General features: G+C 32.3%; 2 protein-coding genes across 2 annotated transcripts; one reads left to right on the forward strand and one right to left on the reverse strand.

Annotated features, from left to right (window-relative positions):
• Positions 1 to 1,149: 1,149 nt before the first annotated feature.
• Positions 1,150 to 9,893, reverse strand: LOC130807933 (shikimate kinase, chloroplastic). The gene is made up of 10 exons (XM_057673339.1): positions 9,362 to 9,893; positions 4,025 to 4,083; positions 3,798 to 3,852; positions 3,649 to 3,721; positions 3,071 to 3,158; positions 2,429 to 2,511; positions 2,190 to 2,319; positions 2,031 to 2,109; positions 1,749 to 1,813; positions 1,150 to 1,562 (listed from the first exon to the last, which is right to left on the reverse strand). Exons 1-10 carry the CDS (start codon positions 9,570 to 9,572, stop codon positions 1,512 to 1,514), a joined length of 894 nt encoding a protein of 297 aa, XP_057529322.1. The 5' UTR covers positions 9,573 to 9,893; the 3' UTR covers positions 1,150 to 1,511.
• Positions 9,894 to 12,931: 3,038 nt separating this feature from the next.
• LOC130808848 (mitochondrial import inner membrane translocase subunit PAM16 like 2-like) lies at positions 12,932 to 15,788 on the forward strand. Its single transcript, XM_057674365.1, has 4 exons — positions 12,932 to 13,224; positions 13,349 to 13,436; positions 15,125 to 15,258; positions 15,342 to 15,788. The coding sequence occupies exons 1-4, from the start codon at positions 13,222 to 13,224 to the stop codon at positions 15,468 to 15,470; spliced, it is 354 nt and encodes a 117-aa protein (XP_057530348.1). The 5' UTR covers positions 12,932 to 13,221; the 3' UTR covers positions 15,471 to 15,788.
• The last annotated feature ends 4,395 nt before the right edge of the window (positions 15,789 to 20,183 follow it).

Genomic DNA, 20,183 nt, shown 5'->3' on the forward strand with positions numbered 1-20,183 from the left:
CAATCTTGCATTCTCGAGTTACAATTTGTTAAAAACATAGTAAGGTTAATTATTTGATTCATTTCCATTTATAGTTTCAGCATATTTATTTTTTATGATTTATTATTCTGCACATTAAAAATATTAATATTTAGGAAAAATATAACTTTAAAGAAATGAGTGAATGAAATTAAAAAAAATAGTAAATTTGTAGATGCGACTAAAAAAATTAAAGTGTTACCAAAAAGAAATATGCATGACAAATTTACAGAGAGAAATGTGCAACAGTGCAAGTTCATAGTAACAAAGGGTGTAGGTTAGTTTTTAGGCATTATTTTGACTCTTTACCAATTAAATAAAGTGATGCAAATGATTATTAATAATACCCAACATAAAATATAATTAGGTGGATTATTTAAAATGTGTTGATATAAATCTTATTATTCTTACTAATATCAACTATCAACTATCAACTATTTAATTGCCTCAGGTGTTATTCAAAAAAAAAAAAAAGTAATAAGTATTAAAATTTTATTAAGGGGATTAATTTTAGGAAGAATTAAATCATATCACCAAGAAGTCAAAATTAAGACAAATCTTTTTGCAAAGCGCCATTTATGATTTATGTATGTCTTTCTTTAATATTCTTCGTATCAATTAATGATTGTTTCTAAATTCTAAAGTGAAAAATATACTTGACCAATTATGAGGAGTAGGCATTTTATGAGCCTAAAGTGTGCAAGCTTAATAAGGGACATGAGTCATAAGGCATGATTTTGTAATAGGGATCACTCAGCTAGGCTCTAACACAACTCTACTCAACACAACCCGCATGTTGGTATACGCAACGCAAGGGCATCACATTTTCAAAATTTTCAATTAGCATGTCAAGACTCGTGTTTGTAAAAGGCACCATATCTCGTTTTAGCTCGAGACTTGCTACCCGGACTTTAAAGTAACACGGTCAGCGGCCACCACTATATCCAACATGAAAGCTTCGTATGAAGACAACGGTAAGTAACAAGTATAAAGAAGATGAAGCAGCATCAATATTCTCTTCCATCAGCAGCATTTCCAAACGCACAGAACTCACTTTTCTTTCTTCCTCAATGACCAAATCAAAAACAAGGTCATTCTTATTCAACATTTAGCTACCAATAAGATTGATAATTAACAAACCAATATTAATTATGGCATCACAAGGGGAGAGTACGATAACATCAACCAAAAAAATCAAAATTTCAAACTTATTTCTCTAACAAAGTATTCGGAAATGAACACAAAAACTATATGTATGTCATCCTACTGAATAACATATACTATTACATTGATGCTATACTGACGGTGTTGGAACAGTTTGTCCCACATCGATGGATTATAGATGGTGTGTCATTAGAGCCCTTCCACCCATTACCATATGGTTTTAGGATGGTTTCCTTTTGGCTTATGAAGTGTGTGCACCTGCTTTAACACGATGAACAGAATATAGAATGCAGAAATAACATGTACAGCAGGATAATTGAAGTGGTTTTTTATACAGCATAATCATCGTCCTTAAGAAAACTCTCGATTTGTTCAAGTGCCTGCAAAATTATGTGAGCAGATGAACTGATGAAGTGAAAAAATTATCCATATCTTTGAATTTAAGCACCACCAGGAACAAGATAATATATCAACAGACCGATTTCAAATATGTGAAGGCCCTTTATTTTTTTTTCCTCTGATATACTTTCGGCCATGATAAAAAAAGAGGCGAGATAAAAACGTACCTCTAATGCAATTACACCTGGAGTAAGATTATCTACATTTACATCCCCTAGTTTCATTGCAATATCTGCACAAAATAACCGGTATAAAAAAATTAGCCGTTTCAGACATTTTAGGGGCCCTGAGGGAAAACTAAAATACAAATGTGTATATTTTCGCTAATATAGTACGAAAGACATACACAAGGAGCTGATTTAATGCATTGATATCTAGAGTACAACATAATCAACGGAGAAAACTTGTAAGAAAATCTAAAGAAGATAGACGGTTTACTAAGGTCATACATTCCAAAGAAACTCGAGCATTAGCATTCGCATATGCTTCGCCCCTCTTCTCTAAAAGTGTCGATAAGCGTGTCAAAGCCTGCAGTGATACAGTGATAGCTTTACAAGCTTTTTACTTAATTTGGATGTAGAATTAACAAGAGTGAGCATGCAGCAAACCTTAGAGTAAGCATTCCCAGAGTCACCATGCAACAGAGGACGACTGTTGGTTCCGACTGCAGAAATTCTCCGTGCTAAGCAATCTAACGGTACATCTAACCAAACACTAACACCTTTTCGCATGTGTTTCCTGGTTGATTAGACCGACAGAGTTCAGAGTTAAACAAAAACAAGCATATTGAATTGAAAAGATACCTTCAATTAGAGTTACACAACATGCAATTATGTAAGGTATATACCAATTTATGGGCCGTATTACGGCCCCTCCACCCGTGGAAATAACCGACCGATTCCTCATAGATAACTCCTTTAATGCATCACTCTGCAATAAACAAGTAAAATCAGAATGGTTTTAAGTCTAACAACTGAGAATTTTTAATGAATTTTGTGACTTTTGTGACTCAGGAGAAGCTTGCATTAGAATTTTCAAGACCATACTTTTGAGACTTTGCATCAATCTGAACCACTCCTTTCCTTCCTTAGAAAAATTTATGTAAGCCCAAAAAAATTCCCAAAACATTATAGGATAACCATCTCCGGAAGACAGTAGAGGAAAGAAGAATATCACGGGGAAAATGACATTTAAATCTCCACATATAGCTAAATATTCCTCTTTTTAACATTTTTCCTAAGAAAGAACCAGTAAAACTTTTATGGCATGCAAACACGATTAGAATCTCATTTTTGGATTAATAGGCCAACTATATATTTCTATTGCATGTGTCATGTGCAGATACATTAAGGTTACAAGATTGACTAGTTCAACATATCACCATAAGAAAAAAATGTACTAAAAGAGTATGAAAGCATTGAGCACAGAAGATATGACAACTTCTACTCAATCCCCGAAGGGGGTGGGGTGGTGGATAACTTTAACTCACCTCTTTGTCACGAAATAAGCCTTCTCCACATTGGTTAAAAATTTCTGCAACAGACATTCCCCCCATATTCTGCTCCACCAATAAGTCACTAAAACATAGAGAAACATAATGCAAACAACAATAAAATCACAGCAAAAAAAAAAAATCCCAATTCTTTAAATAAACTGTATTATGCTACTAAAGTTTCATTTGAGTCTATATAACTTAGCTCCTAATTCATGACAACAAAGAGAAACAAATCTGAAGCCTTTACTATCAACTTTCAGCTATAATAAAGTATAGGGGGAAATTGTTAAAAATAAACCAACATTTGCTCAATCCGCTGAAAATAAACCCAACTATTGTTTATTTTTAAATAAACTCACATATTCGGTATAATTGGTGAAAATAAACTCAACTATTATTTAGGCTTTGAAAACAATAGGTGGGTTTATATTTAGCAAATATACCTAATTAATGGGTTTATGTAAAAATAAATAATAGGTGGGTTTATTTTCAACGGATCAAGCAAATGTTGGTTTATTATTGTCTATTTACCCTAAATTATATTAAAGGCCATACATTAACTGAAAAGTTACCTATCACAAAATGAATAATTAAGTGCATCTGACAAAACCCTGCCAACAGTTGTTTTCCCAGAGCCCATCATACCTGCAAATAAATTTCATAAATTATTCCGGAGAAAATGATTGCACAAGTTTAAGATGGATGCCAGTTAGGAACTAACCAACAAGGTAAATGCAACGTCCATTAAGATATTGCTCTATCTCAGCTGCTTTGTGCTGCAATCATGATTAAATTTCACTAAGATGACATTTTATCGTGTAAGATGAAACAGTTAACTGAACCAAATTATTCAAACTATGAATTTACAGAAAGTTCAAAACACTTCCATGCTAAGATAAAGAACTTAGCAGCAGAGTAATTTTATCATTAGAAAACTAATACACTTACCTTCAGAATCAAGGACTCGTCCAGAGAAGCAGGACAGCCACCAGATACTAGCATGGAATCTTAATAGGAACACAAATTCAAGTTAGATAACAGCCAAACAAAAAAAAGGAAAAGAAAAGAGAAGAGAAGACATGAATCCATGACTCATGATTAGATAATCATCCGGGAATAAAATAAATGACTAATGTGTAAGCACTGCAGTTACAATACCACTGGCAATTAACTTTTTGTGAGAAATTTTTTCAACCTCTCCCACAAAGTCTTCTTGATCCTTCCTCATTAATAGGAAAAGAAAGTTTCATAACCAGTATAAAAAATAAATGACACAACACTTTATTAGTCCAATGTCTCCAATGTCATTAAGTGGCTCCTAACAAGGTGAGGTTTGGAGGTCGGATGTACGCAACTTTACCCTTGTTAATCATAACAAAGAGTTGTTTCTACAAAACATCATCAGCAAGACAACAACTTCACACGAATAAGAATTGAATATGATTTAATGAGACCTTTTATATAATCTGAAACCAAAGAACTATTGACCTATGGCCCATCAAAATCAACGTACAAATAAATAATGAAATGACAGAACTAACAATTATAGCATGTAAGATTTTTTTCTCTGAAACTTACATTGTTGTCCTTTTAAAAATCAGTTACTGCAACCAATGCACATAAATATATAGACAATTAATCTTCTAGTTGTTTCCTTTCATACTTTTATGATGTTGAATCCAGTGCACTTACCAAAGCAAATCTATGTGTCATACTTTTTCCAGATTTAGTGATTTGCGCGCATCCAACACTAGTAGAGTGTAGACAATAGTCCTATACGTGTTCGTAGAAGTCAGCTTGTAATAAGGTTATTAGGAGTCACAAACCTATTATCTAATGCTTGAAAATTCGGACTTCAATGCATGTAGTTTCAACTTATGGACTTTAAAAATCTTAAAAAAGAAAACCTAAATTCGACTGTAGGAACCCCTAAAACAAAGCATGTTAACAATAGCTATGAATCCTCTAGCTTTTCTATACAAACACAGGGATCCTTAGTTTTGAAAAGCGCAAAGCACACCGAGGCGCTAAAAACCCTTAGAGCCTAGGCGCAAAATGCAGGGCGAAGGCACGAGCTTTTTGTATGCTAGGCACATTTTTTCTCTAAAAGCTTAAAAATCAATTTTAAAACATATATAATACTTCAAACAACATGATATTCATTTTTTAGTATCAACAAGGTTGAAAACATTTATTATTCTTGCGGTAAACAGAAACACCACTTTAGCACAAAACTATGATAATGAGAAAGCGAAGAATTCTTAAGGTTATTTTCTTCGCGTGTTTTTTGTTTTTCTTAAAGCAACGGTTTTTCAAACTTCATATTCAAGTAAATTGAGTTTTGAGTTTAACTTCTTTTTCGAACAAACAAGCATAAGTTTATTACCCAATCCAACAAGGAAGCGCACAAGGCGTGAAGCGCATTGAGGCACCAAGGCACACGCCTCCTGTAGTGGGCCTTGCCTCGCCTAGCCGAGGCTTTTTGAGCCGCACCTGAGCTCGAGGTGCACAAGGCGCAAAGCGAGGCGTGCTTTCTAAAACTAAGCAAGGATCTCAGATACATTGATAAAAGTTGTTGACATTTAAAGAAGTTATTATATTATGATTTCAGATTCATGAAAACCTTAAATTACTATTGTCAAAGATCCTAGTTTTCAACAAGCACAAAATTTCGGGTACATTCAATTAGTATGCTCATGATCCATAACTATCCAAATTTCTATTTCTAAAATATTACAACTTCTGACAATCCTAAGCATAGTCATTCTTGCAAGAATGATTCAAATCATTTAACAATGGCTTCTATAAGCTCAATACTGTAAAAAAAGAGCAAAATTCAATCAACCTTGCAGAGTTGTAAAGTCGAAGCAGTCTCAGTTCTCTGAAAGTTCCTTCACAGATGAACATGCATAAATCTTTAGTGGATTGTATTTCTTTCTTCAAAACACTTTCCTAATAAATGATTCATGTTCTTTCTTCAAACTCAATAAACAAATTTTATTCCCATTCGATTATCTAACTTGGGGTTCTCAAATTTGATTCTAAGATCACTACTCACTCTTTTATTAATTTATTGTTGGATATTTAGAGTATTGTAAGCCAAATATTTCAAGTTAGGAATAGTTATGCAAAATATTGCATTGTTTTAATGTGTTGCTTTGATGAGATGTAATGAAGGGAGGTGATACTTCATTGCATTATTTCATTGTGTTACTTCAAGAGATGTAAATGAAGGGATGTGATACTTCACTGCACCTCTTTTGTACACATTTTTCAGAATTTATATTTATATATTCATGTTTATGACAATTTATTATAATTCTGAAAATACTGCTCATAAAACAAGCGCGTTCCTTCACATTGCTACTATATATTGTGTTATATTGTAATGCAAACCATTGACTCTATAGCGTATTATCGATGTTTAACCCAAGCACCACTATGGGCAAAATAACGCTGTAAGGGAAGTATCTAGATGTGCCTTGGTTTAGTATTAAGTTTCAAAAGACTTAAGAGTCTAAGTTATCTTCGGATTAGTATTAGTTTCATAAGATTAAGTATTGTTGTCATGAGTTGCAATTTTATAAGTATTATTATCATTTTTGGTCATTATAATAAGTTTATTCATATTTGTAAAATCAAGTTTTTATTTGGCGCTTATTATTCTCCTAACTGTTGTAAATATACAACATCTACATAAGGTAGACTAGAGAATCCTTGCGACCAAGGGGAGGGAATTTATCATTTCGATAGGTGATAAGAATTGAACCCCAATCTCAAGGCTAACAAGGAAAGCACTTAACTAGTAAGCTAACCTATGATTCTAGCTCACTACTCACTCTTAATCCTGAAATAACATAAGGTTTTACTTCCAAATGCAATCCTAATAGAACCAAGGATAAACAATGTTCCATCATAAAACATCAATCGTTCTAACTAGCCACCAAAGCATTACTTCCTCTGTTTTTTAAATACTTGCAGGCTTGCAGCACATCTCAAAATATGCATGTCAAATTTGACGAAAATAATTCACATCATAAAACAATAGTATATTATCTTTAAAAATCGATTGTTAACTTTGCTAAAAATTCTTTCATATGGCAAATCACTATGAGTATGTGATGTGGAATTTTACAGTCTTTTTATTAGATTGTATGATAAGATTCATGATTCAAGTAGATTTATTTACCTGGAGCAGAAGTTTCTTTGTCTCTTTATAGTCTTGCCGTAAACGATCACCAAAAGGCTGCAGTTCCTTGGAAACAAGTAGCTTATCGTACAAAGCAGCAATACCAGTATCTCTTTTAGCGAACACCATTTCAACTAATCAATTGTCACCCTAAGGAAGGGCCACTGCTTGTACATTTTCTCAAGCATGGACAGATTTTTTATGTCCTCTAATGGCGTGCTTGAATGCAGATCCGAATCCAAGCTACACTGGGAGGTGAAACCTTGTTTGAGTCCAAGCAAAAATCCACGAAATGGCACGAAGTGATTCAATGCCACCACTTGACTTTCTTTTTGAAGGACGACTTCCAATGTTCATACTGCCCAATGTTGTCTCTTGTGTGTCCTGTATTTAGAAAGGTGTTGAAATATTCTAAGTGTAAAAAATTTAAAGGATGGATAATATAAAAATAGGTAGAAATGGCATGGTTGAAAACTAACCAGGCGGAAATACTCTACAATAGGAGGTTCCTTGACTTGAAGACAATGGAGCGGTATTTCTCAGTGGCTATAACTGCCAACTCATCCGAAAGGGCACGCCATTCAGGTTTAGGGGAAATAGGAGGATGCACACTGTTCAAGTGTGACAGCAGTGAAATGCTGAAGAGTTCTAAAGCACAAGTGCTCCTCCCCAAATGATTGTTCGATAACTTCACCTAGCACTGTAACACGAAGTTATCGAACAATTTACGAGTCACCAGACACAATTCACGAGTCACTTCGTGTTATAGTGCGAGGTGAAGTTATCGAACAATCCCTTGGGAAGGAGCACTTGGGCTTTAGAACTCTTCAGCGTTTCACTGCTGCCACACTTGAACATGGTATGCATCCTCCTATTTCCCCTAAACCTGAACGGCGAGCCCTTTCGGATGAGTTGGCAGTTATAGCCACTGAGAAATACCGCTCCATTGTCTTCAAGTCAAGGAACCTCATTTTGTAGAGTATTTCCGCCTGGTTAGTTTTCAACCATGCCATTTCTACCTATTTTTATATTTTCCATCCTTCAAATTTTTACTACTTAGAATATATAATGTTCAACACAACTTTCTAAATACAGGACACACAAGAGACAGCATTGGGCAGTATGAACATTGGAAGTCGTCCTTAAAAAAGAAAGTCAAGTGGTGGCATTGAATCACTTCGTGCCATTCCGTGGATTTTTGCTTGGACTCAAACAAGGCTTCACCTCCCAGTGTAGCTTGGATTTGGAGCTGCATTCAAGCACGCCATTCAAGAGGACATCAAAAATCTGTCCATGCTTGAGAAAATGTACAAGCAGTGGCCCTTCCTTAGGGTGACAATTGATTAGTTGAAATGGTGTTCGCTAAAAGAGATACTGGTATTGCTGCTTTGTACGATAAGCTACTTGTTTCCGAGGAACTGCAGCCTTTTGGTGATCGTTTACGGCAAGACTATAAAGAGACAAAGAAACTTTTGCTCCAGGTAAATAAATCTACTTGAATCATGAATCACATCATACAATCTAATATACAATCTAATAAAAAGACCGTAAACTCCCTCCTATTCATCTTAACTTCTTATGTGTCCCGTTACTTTATCCAATGCACTTATTCAACTCTTAATATATCGAGTTACGTATAATTAAAAATTATAAAAAGTTGATATTAATAATCTTTACATCAAAACGAATCAAATAAGATCCCACATAACTATGTTTTAACTTATAGATTAATAATAAAATGCAATTTAAGAGTGATAAATAAATATTATCTCACCTAAGGTGAATAGGAGGGAGTATTATTTTTGTAAAATGTGAATTGACAAAAATAATATTTGTAGTTCACTTAATTGAGTATATATAAAGTTTTAACGATAATTCACCAAAGAAGGCAATGTAAAATCTGTGAATAGCGTAAAGACCGAAGTGTTGTGAAAAAGAATCTAAGTACAAATTTGTCAGATTTAACAAAACACCAATAACATATACAAAACACCAATAACATATACAAATCATAAAACTTAAAAGATGGAATGAATTCAACTTAATAAACCATAAAATCCAGATAATTTCATCAAACAGTTAGTAAACAGATTCACCTGCAGAATTATTCAAAGAACTCGAGACCTTCAAAATTGGTTTAAGATGAGTTGAAGTTCTTCTATTTGACTGAACCGTCACGAACATTCGAACCCCATTATTTTCCTTAATTCTTTGAGAAACCTGGATAAATCCACTCGGTTTCCTCAACAATTTTTCTGAATCTACCCACTGAAAAGTTCCAATGCTCTGAAGAATCTGTGCCTCCATAGCTAAGGTATTACAAATTCCAACAACCCCAATTCTAGTTTATCAATCCAAAAAAACGAGATTCCCAATTACAATTTAATTTTTAACAATTACTACCCACCTCTAAACAACAATTACCCTGCATTAAAATCAATAAAGTAAACAAAGTACGCCCAGTGATTTTTATCTTTGCTATAAAATAATTCAGCAAAATAATAGCAAGGGAAGAAAAATTTGAGAGTTTACAAGAGACAATGGAAGGGTTGGTGCGGAAGAAAGTCAAGAACAAAAAAAATTAAGGAGTTGGTGGAGGGATGAAATTGGAATAATGAAATAGTTTAGTCGGTTTATGTTGGAAATTGGAACAATGGAATAAAAAATTGGTAATAAATAAAGAGAAAATAAATTGTGTAGAAGAGATTAAAAACCCATTAAAATACATGGATGAAAATTAAATTAAATAGTGAATCATTGTTCAATAAAAAACGTAAAATAAGTAAAACAGATCAAAATGACAGTTGCTAAATGAGTATGATAGAGGCAGTAGGTAGGCAGTAATGGACAATAGCTAGTCAAGATAAATATGGGATAATATAACTATGTATGTATTTTATGGAAAAGTTTAAAAAAAATAGTTCGTCTTGAGACCGTCACATGATGAAACGACTTTAAAATAAAAGGCCCATAAGTTAAAAGTTTTTATTATTGGGCTATTTAACCAAGTATTAGAATAATGAGACATGTGATCTCTCATACAAGAATTTGTGTAAAAAATACGTAAATAAGACGAAAAAATGGTAAGAAATACAAAAATGGTAAAAGATTAGTAGAACGAGTTTAAAGGAAAAGAAGTGTAAATTTCGTGTGATATTTTTGTGGGAACTAATATTCCTCTATTCTAATGAATTTGTCTTTTTTTCATTTTAATTTGTCTCAATAAATTTGTCATATTAAATAAAATTTTACCTACTACTTTAATGCACTATACATAATTTTTTGATTGGTTCAAAAATAAATATACTAATTTATTGGGACTGTAGGGTTGTTGACTTGTTGTTTATGGAATATGGGGTACTTTTCAAATGTATATGTGTTAGTACGTTTTGTGTGGAGTATTTTCAGGGCAGACAAGTTGAAGACATTAATTGAAAATTCCATTGCGATTATAAGCGGATGATAGTGTACTGGCTGGCGACTGGGATGTGTTTGAGTTAATTATGCTTTTGTTTTTATATCATTAATTATCATACACACTAATAATTTTGATATAAATTAATAAACGGTAGTTTAACATAATGTCGCTATATGTAATTTTTTTATTGACTGAATTTATTAGTAGAGATTTTACACTTTCATAATTTATTATCTAATATAGTTTCTCACAGATTGAAGGATATTTAACTATGATTTTTGCAATAAAAAAACTTGCACTTTTAAAATTTTATTGTCATTTGTATTTTTTTTTTTTAGTGGTTGAGACAAATTTGCCTTGATTGTTTTGTTGATTAATATTTACTAGATGAGACAAATTTGCATAAATTAATTGATAATTGGTAAGCACTTGCATTAATTTAAACCATTTTATAATATACTAAATAACATAACAAATCACAAAATAATTTGCATGGAAGCTTCAAAATAATTATAAATAAAATAAATTACAATATAATTTGCATAAAGTCTTTTAGAATAATATTATTAGCATTTCAAAACACAAAAGCTTTGATTATCTTAAACAAAATTTAATTTTGTAGTATAATTAATTTTCAGTTTTAATAGATAGTTGTCATATTTGTTCCTAATTATTGGTTGAGGTAAAATTGTATTTATTGGGTAATAATTATTTATTGGCTAAGACAAATTTACAGAGATTGTTTTTCTAATTGATATACTAAATAATCTTGAACTTGAGAAATTTATATTTATTGGGTAACAATTATTTATTGGCTGAGACAAAATTGCATTTAAAGAAAATTTATATTTACCTAGATGAAACAAATCACTAAACAAATTTACAGTTTTATATATTTAATAATATACTCCAACTAAATAAAATAAATCACAATATTATTTGCATAGAATCTTTTGAATTAAGTTCAACACTATTTCTATACACTTCAATTGTAATCATGTTAACAAAATAATCTTTTGCATGAGTAATTCAGTTTTAACTGTACCTTTAATTTATTGATTTTTATTTTAATAGTAGAAAAAATAAAAAAAATAGTACGTACATTAAAGAGGGGGCAATAGCACCAACAAACGAGATTATTAATAAGGTAAACGAACATACACTATCACTTTTTCCTAAAAAGAAGAGGATGTACTTAAGTTTGGATTCATTCAATTATATATATTACATTTTAAATAAAAAAATTAAACTTATGAGGTTAATATATATTTTTCCGTTATTTTGAAAATCTAATTTTTCCATAGATATTTACACTAAAAAATCTGTGCATTGCAAGGGTTTTATACTAGTTTATTATAAAAAACAAGTTTAACTTATTTATAAATTATAGCTATGAATTTTAACAATTTATTATAGTTTATAGTTTATTATATAAAATCAAAAAGTGCAGGTATTATAGTTAATATAAATTACTTTATTATAATATCATTTAAAATTACCTTTTATTTTCTCAAATTATTTACAACCTAATTCAAACTCTAATTCATATTTTTCTCGTCCCCTCATTTGGCTCCTCATCTCCATTTTTCACTGACATTCAAGTTATAAAAATGACAACTTTACTTTCCTATGCTCTCATCAATCTCATCAATCTCTCTGATTTTTTTTTTCCTGAAAAAAGAGTGGGCTGGGGAAGATCTAGAAATAAATTGAATGATGTCACTAATTGAGTAATGTTACTAATAACTAAAAAAATTGCTCAATTACAACATTAAAGTGAGCAATTTTAAATTGATAAGGAACAAATTTGAAATTATCAATTACAATCTTAAAGTGATTAATTTAAAGCTTATAATGCCAAATTCTAAGTCATCACTCATCACCTGTATAGTGATCAATTATTATTATTATAACTTATAATCTTAAACGAGTTCATTACAACGTTAAAGGGATCAATTATAATCTTAAGTGATCGGTTATAATTTTAAATTAAATCAATTTTGACATTAAATATATCAATTATGATTTTAAATTGATCAATTACTATTAGCATATTATAAAAAAAAAGTATATAATTAGACCTATTAACCTATTAATCTTATATTAAAACAGTCTCACAATAAGATAATCTCTGACAAGACCGGTTGTTAATTAATTTAGAAGTCAGCATTTTTTTTTCAAAATAAAAAGTTGTTTTTAATGTTGGTGTATATCTATGGGCTATATAATCCGACTTTAAGGCCAGCCAGATTGGGTAAACATAAAATGAGTAACCCAAATTTGGGAAAAGTGAAAGCTCATTTTGGGTTATTGTCGTCCTTTCTTCTCTAAAAAGTAACCTCACGCAGTATTTCTGTATTTGTTTGAAGAGTATCGAGAAGTTTCCATTGCTCCATTCTTCGTCTCTGCCATTTCTCAAATTTCTGAGTTTTTTCCATCTTTCAAAGCAAAAAAACGTTCCTTTCGTTTTCGCCATTAAAGAGGGGGAGAAGCACATACTAGCTTAAATCTTTTTAGAGTTTCATTTATAAGCTTCCAATGGTTGGTTTTTTTGTCCCTTTTATTGTTTCTCAAAATTGATGAAATCTGTTTTATAATGTTGTTGTTACTGCTTTTAAAAATTTTCTGATTTCTGATATGTTTGATTTGATTCATTGATTTGCAGGCTGCAAGAATAGTTGCCCAACTTTTAGTGGTGGGGTCTGGGATGTTAATTAGGGCTTTTGCTCAAGCTTATCGTCAAGCTCTTGCCAGTATGTTCTTTACACCTTTTTTTTTTATCGATTAATTTAATTGTTCTGATTATTTGAATTTTCAAATTTATTCATTCCATCTGTTTAACCTAATTGTTTAGCGATTAAATTAATTGGAGACCTTTTATTTCAATGGGGTGTAAACTAAATGCATGATTACTGAGTTGTGCCGCAATTTAGTCGCAGCTGTTAAGAGGATTAGGTAATGAAGATATATAAGTTCTGTATTGCAGGGACGAAACTGGCGGTTTGTAAATTGTGTTGGTTCACTGTTGTTAAGGATATGGTCATGTTTCTTGCTACAAAATCATTAAGTCCATGGTAATTATGATTTTCTGTTGTGGCAATTGAAGGGATGGAATTTATTCAAGCTTTATGGTTATTCTTTATGGTTTGTTGATTTGTTCAATGATAAGAAAGAGGGGGAGGAAAGAATGGAACTTCAATCTGTTTGTTTTTGTATTGTCATAGGCACTTGTAAATTCCAATTCTTCATGTCATTCGTCACGTTTGTCTTACAACGGCCTACTCTTTACCTTCTAAACTCATTTCTACCTTCCACTTTCCCGACTTGGACATTTTTCATTCTTATTTTCGTATGACCAAACTAACGTAAATTAGCTTTCTCTTATTTTGCCTTTAATATTTGCGACTCTTAGACCCGTTCTTATGTTTTCATTTTGAATTCTTTCATTTAGGGTATCCATCTTAACTTGCGCATTTCAATTCAAACCACAAGCATGAGATATCCTTTGATACGACCCAAACACGGAAACATCGGTTTGTTTTTTCAAAAAATCTTCACAATGCAGCCGATGCTTTGCGACCTTGTTTTTGCACTATGATGCTATTATTGTTTTGTCCTCCTGGAATAGTGGAAAAAGGTGAATAAGAGGTACTAGCAATACTAGCTCTCACTGGATTGCTAACGCTTTCTTTTTTCTTTTGAGAGATTTAATATGTGAACTTGACCGTCATTAGAATCATCTTTAGCTCATTGGCCCCTGTTGAACCTTACCTATGAGTTGAACTTGGGAATGATTTTCTGAACTGATTACACAATCTTAGTTCTGTCAGGTAATAGAATTGAACTTTGTGGGTGGTCATAATACACTGTAGAATGTCATTACTGATTGGTATTTATTTGATTCATCTTTGCACTCGTTGAGTTTAGGAATACACACTTTCCTTGTTTAAAAGCCATTACTAGAGGATACTGTAACCTTTAAGGCCATGACTGTGTCTTGTCGGTCATATGTTTGGTAGAACTTAGGAGTACGACTTAGCAGCCGTCATAGAAATAAAGGGTTGGTTCTTTTCTAGCTAGCTTGGCAATTGCACTAGTGAATACGTTTATTCCCTTAACCATAATACCCAATTTGAACGGAACAAGGTAGAGTGGGGATGATTGAGATGGGAACTGGGAGGGGAACAACGAGGGGAACAATGAGAATGTCTTGAAAGGAGAGTTGTTGTCACTGGGTCAAAAGTAGGAACCGAAAACAAGTTTGTCAAATTAGTGGGATGGATTCCATTCATTGGCCAAATCTCATTTTGTTCCACTCCATTTATTTTCTATCATTCCATTCCATTCGGTTTATTTATTTATTAGACAGGATGAGTCTTGCTTACCTGTATAATGTACACTTCAATCAGGTCTAATTCTCAAAATGTGGTATGTATTGCAGATGCCTCCAAAACAGGTGCTGCTCAAGAAGCAATGCAAAATACGATACGCAGAGCTAGTAAAGCCATCACAGAGCTAGAGGCAAGGCAGATTCTTGGTGTTCCCGAGACTGCAGCATGGGAAGATATTTTAAAGGTTTTCCCTAGTCTCCTCATTTTTTGGTTTCCTTTTCCTACGGTTTGTAATTCTTAATTCTTGATTTGCATTGATTTGTGCAGAAATATGATATTTTGTTTGAGAGAAACGGCAAGCAAGGGAGTTTCTATCTGCAATCAAAGGTTCATCGGGCAAAGGAGTGTCTCGAAGCAGTATATCAAAACAAAGGTCAAGGTCCCACTAGTGGGTGAGTGAAAATTTGTTCCATGGATAGTAATGGTGATGAACGTTGTTTTTATGTGTATATAACGTACTTTGATGATTAGAATACGAACTTTTAACAGTTTTTGTACACTGTTGTCCCGGGATTTGATGTATTGTGACTTGCTTTGTTGCATAAAAGTTTTGGTAGAGGGCGGATGGAAGGTTAGAATAACGTACTGCTCTATCTTTACTACTTTGTCCCTTTGAGATAGCTACCATAGTGATTGCTTGAGTCATTGCTTCTTAATCCTTCAGATTTTTGTAATAAAAAATTATGATGAAAAACACAATCTTACTTCAGATTATATATTGATCACAATCATCTATTACTAATAACTAATTTGGACTACTAGTAGACACTAGTGGAATGAATGAGTACTTTTATACGATAGACTGCATAAAGTTTGGTTCAAAAGGTAAATTAAATCAGACTAAATTGCAATTTACTTATTTGGTTCAGTTTAAGGTCAAAAATTCGTGGTTTGATTTTCAAATTTCAGACCGGAGGAAACTGGAAAGATGTGCAATAATGACATAATCCCAAAAAATTAGAGTCGACTATATAAATTAATATATCAGTTCCAATAATTATTCATATGAATTTTTCTTATACATCCATCTTGGAAAATCGCTCTTTTGAAAATATATTTTAACATAAAACTAGCTGTAAGAGTTATTGGTGACTTGAGTGCACTATTCAAGACTATGCATTAATTTGAGTGCATAGAAGTGGAATCTTTTGGGTGTTTAAGTTAGTCACTTAATGTGTAAAGTTGACAGATTAATTTGTGTGTTAATGGTGGTGTTTAAGATAGTGATCAATGCTAGAAGTTATGGATAGGGCTGAACATGATTTGGTCTAAACCGTAAACCAAACCGTAATTTAAATATTTGGTCTGGTCTACGGTCTAAATGATCTGGTCCGGTTTTTTTTTAAAACGGTTTACGGTCCGGTCTCGGTTTTAAAATTTTCAAACCAAACCGGACCGGAAAACCGTATTAAAATCATATTTAAGGGGATTAGGGCAAGTGGGCAACTACTCGTGAGTGAACTCCTGCTGCTGGCTGCCTCCATCTCCTTTTCCAAAATCGTGAGTCGTGACATTCTCCTCTCTTCCTCGCCTTCTCTCTGTTTCCTCGCCTCCTCTCTAATTCCTCGCCCCCGGCCCTCCTTCGAGGCTTCAAATCTTCGAGCTTCAAGCCTTCAACCCATCGACAGTCGACAGTGCTTCTGTGCTTCTTCGAGGCTTCGACGCTCCTCCTCCAATCTTCATTCTCCAATCTCAGTAGTCACCACGGAATCAAGTGTAGAATCTCGTAATGTAAGTGTAGAATCTTCATTCTTAAAAAAACATGTGTAATTGCTTAATTTTCAGTTAAATGTTGAATGAATCTCGTAATGTTAAATTGTTTGATTGGAATTTATCAGTTTTAGGGTTTGATTGGAATTCTGATATGTTGAATGTTAAATTGTTTAAATTCGAAAAATGAAGAATCTCAACTTTCAGTTGTATACTTGAATGTTTAAATTTATCAGTTTTTGTTTAAATTCTCCAATCTTCCTTCACCTTTTGTTTAAATTGGTTATGGACGAATGGATTGCTTAATTTTCAGTTGAATGTTGAATGAATCTCGTAATGTTAAATTGTTTGATTGGAATTTAATTGGAATTTATCAGTTTTAGGGTTTGATTGGAATTCTGATATGTTGAATGTTAAATTGTTTAAATTCGAAGAATGAAGAATCTCACTCAATAAAAATAAAAAAAAAATTTTAAAAAAAAACTGTAGACCAGACCAGACCGTTCTAGAACGGTCTGGTCTGGTCCGGTCTGGTCTGGTCTGAAAAATTTCCAGACTGGAATTTCTGGTCTGGTCTGATTTTTCTGTCAAACCGGACCAGACCGGACCGTGTTCAGCCCTAGTTATGGAGGTATTGAAGAAGGCTCTTAAACTTAGGTGTTATAGAGCATGGTGAACGATAGTTAATGAGAAGACTAGGTGAAGATTCTTGTACGAGACATCCAAGTAATGAGCATTGCCTTGATTGAGCATTGGATTCGGTTTTTAACTCTTGGTGTTCTTTGGAGCTATTTATTATGGAGTTAATCCCTTGTATTAAGTATGCCATACTCATTAATGTAATTAACTCTATAAATAGGTCTCATATGCTCATCAAACACATCTACAAAAATCCCTAAGCCTAAACACAAGTCTAATCTTTTCTCTATTGTAATTTTCTATTTGATAGTTCTTTAAACTCCTTTATGATAATATAAGTGAGATATTACACCGGAGGACGTTGCCTTAATTGGGTGAACCTCGTTAAATCTTTTTGTTATTTTTATTGCATTATTTTCTCTTAAAAACATCGTTTTCATTGAAAGTGTAATTTGTTCACCACAAAACCTCATACTCTTAATCTTGGTGATATTGGAATTTAAAACATATTGTTTGAAGTCTAATATAGCATCGTTTTCACTAGCCAGAGACCAGTGAGTTGTAGAACAAGATTATAGAAATTGTATATTTCATATTTATTTTTCATCGAATTCTTGTGATTAGGCCAAGGATTTCGTGAGGTGCGCTTAAGTGAAGTGACCTCAATATTATCATTCAAGATCAGTTCGAGGGGTTATGTGAGCCAATCCAATAATGAAAATTAAATGCGGGAAAACTATGGTGTAAAGTCAAAATAGTCAACAAGTTGTTAAAGAGATCCTAAGGGAGTAAACGGAAAAAACAAAAGTATATAAGGAGTTATGGTGATGAAATAAGGAGGTGCAAAAAAGACGAAGAATAAAAAATTATAAAGAGCTCATGTCATGAATTGGAGAGAGATAAATGAGGAAGCCAAGGGGCTACGAAGAAAGAAGCATAGGTAAGAGGAGAGCATATGAAGACTTTTATCAGAAGCTTGATTTAAAAGAAGAGAAGTATATTTTAAGTTTGAAAAATTAGGTCAAAAAAGAGACAATAAGACATTGAAACAATTTTGTACATCAAATATGAGGATAATCAAGTTTTGCTAAGAGAGGGGGACATCAAATTGAAGTGGCGTCAAGATTTCTCTCAACTGCTAAATTAAACTAGGGGGGCTAGAGGAGGTAAGTGAGACTCCCCTCATTCAAAGTTGAAGCGAATATGGTTCAGGCAATGAGATAACTACGGAGGAGGTAGGAAAAACACTAAAAATATGGAAAGAACTAAGGTAGTCGGTCTGATAACATCCTTATCAAGGTGTGAAGGTGTCTAGATTTAGAAGGCATTCAATAGTTGACTAACCTTTTTCAATGTCATCCTAAGGACACATAGGATGCCAAAAGAACGAAAGAGTAACACACTTATCCCAATTTATATAAATAAAGACGATACGCAAGCATTGTGAATTATAAAGGAGTCAAACTTCTCAGCAACACAATGAAATTGTAGGAAAGAGTAATAAAGAGAAAAATCAGGCAAAAGACGGTGATTAAAGAGAACCAATTCATCACTTTTATTTTTTTATTAATTTTGTCAATTTCATGCAATAAACATTTACACCTTAATTTGTCTAATATCTCTTTGTATATTATCTAATTCCCCACTTTTATTTTCTTATTAATATTAATTTTGTAAAAATTTTAAAAATGAGACCCGACTAAACTATTTTACAGTCCAATTCGATTCAAACGTCCTGATATATTCCGGATTGGAATTTATGGTATGATCTGGTTTTAGTATCAAATTGCACTTGTATAGTCCTAATTAAACGCCATGAATTGTGATAATAAATCATCATTGAATTGAATCCGAAGTTATATCATAATTAGTCAACGTTGATTCTCAAATAAAGCCATAATTGGTTGCCAATAGTGTGAGATATTGGCAGTCCAATGATGCAGTGATGAAATAGTGGAATATATCAGTAATAATGAATCACTGATGAATATTAAAGGAAGAATCTTGATCAGTTGTCAATTTGGCTCTTCATAATAATAATAATAATAATAATAATAATAATAATAATAATAATAGACTAGGTACAGAATATGCTCTTCAAAAATGGTTATTGTATATACAATAACCTGTATGCACCAAATAAACCCTTTTGGAGCCAATGCAATCCATAGATAGTATCAAGTTATGTAAGATGGGAGTACTCTCATGATATATCGTCTTCAATGAAACGACTTTAACTTAAAGTAGCTAATATATACTTATATTTTGTATTAATTGGACTATTAGCAATATGAGATGCATTTCACAATGAAATTGTCTCATAAATAATTTGTGTTTAAGATTACAAATTCTCAAATGAAATAGTCGCATGATGAGATTATTTGTATTGAGCTGACTCAATATACACTTGCAGTTTCAAAATTGATCAATAATAAACTTAAATTGTTTATTTAAAATTTGAAAGTGACTAATTTTAACCTTAAATTAAATCTTATAGTTTTAAAGTGATTATTTTAATCTTAATATGAGTATTTTTTAATTTTATAGTGATCACTTACAATCTTAAAGTGATAATTTATAATATAAAAATAATTATTTATTCATTTATAATCTTAAAATGATTACTTGTACTATTAGATTAATAGCTTATAATTTTAAACTGATCAATTATAATTTAAAATGATTATTAATAAAAGAAATTAATAAACTGATTATATAACATCATCTCATGGTTTGACATTTTTATGCAAGACTTCCTAA

Source organism: Amaranthus tricolor, chromosome 3 (genome assembly GCF_026212465.1).
Source record: "Amaranthus tricolor cultivar Red isolate AtriRed21 chromosome 3, ASM2621246v1, whole genome shotgun sequence".
Lineage (NCBI taxonomy): Eukaryota > Viridiplantae > Streptophyta > Magnoliopsida > Caryophyllales > Amaranthaceae > Amaranthus > Amaranthus tricolor.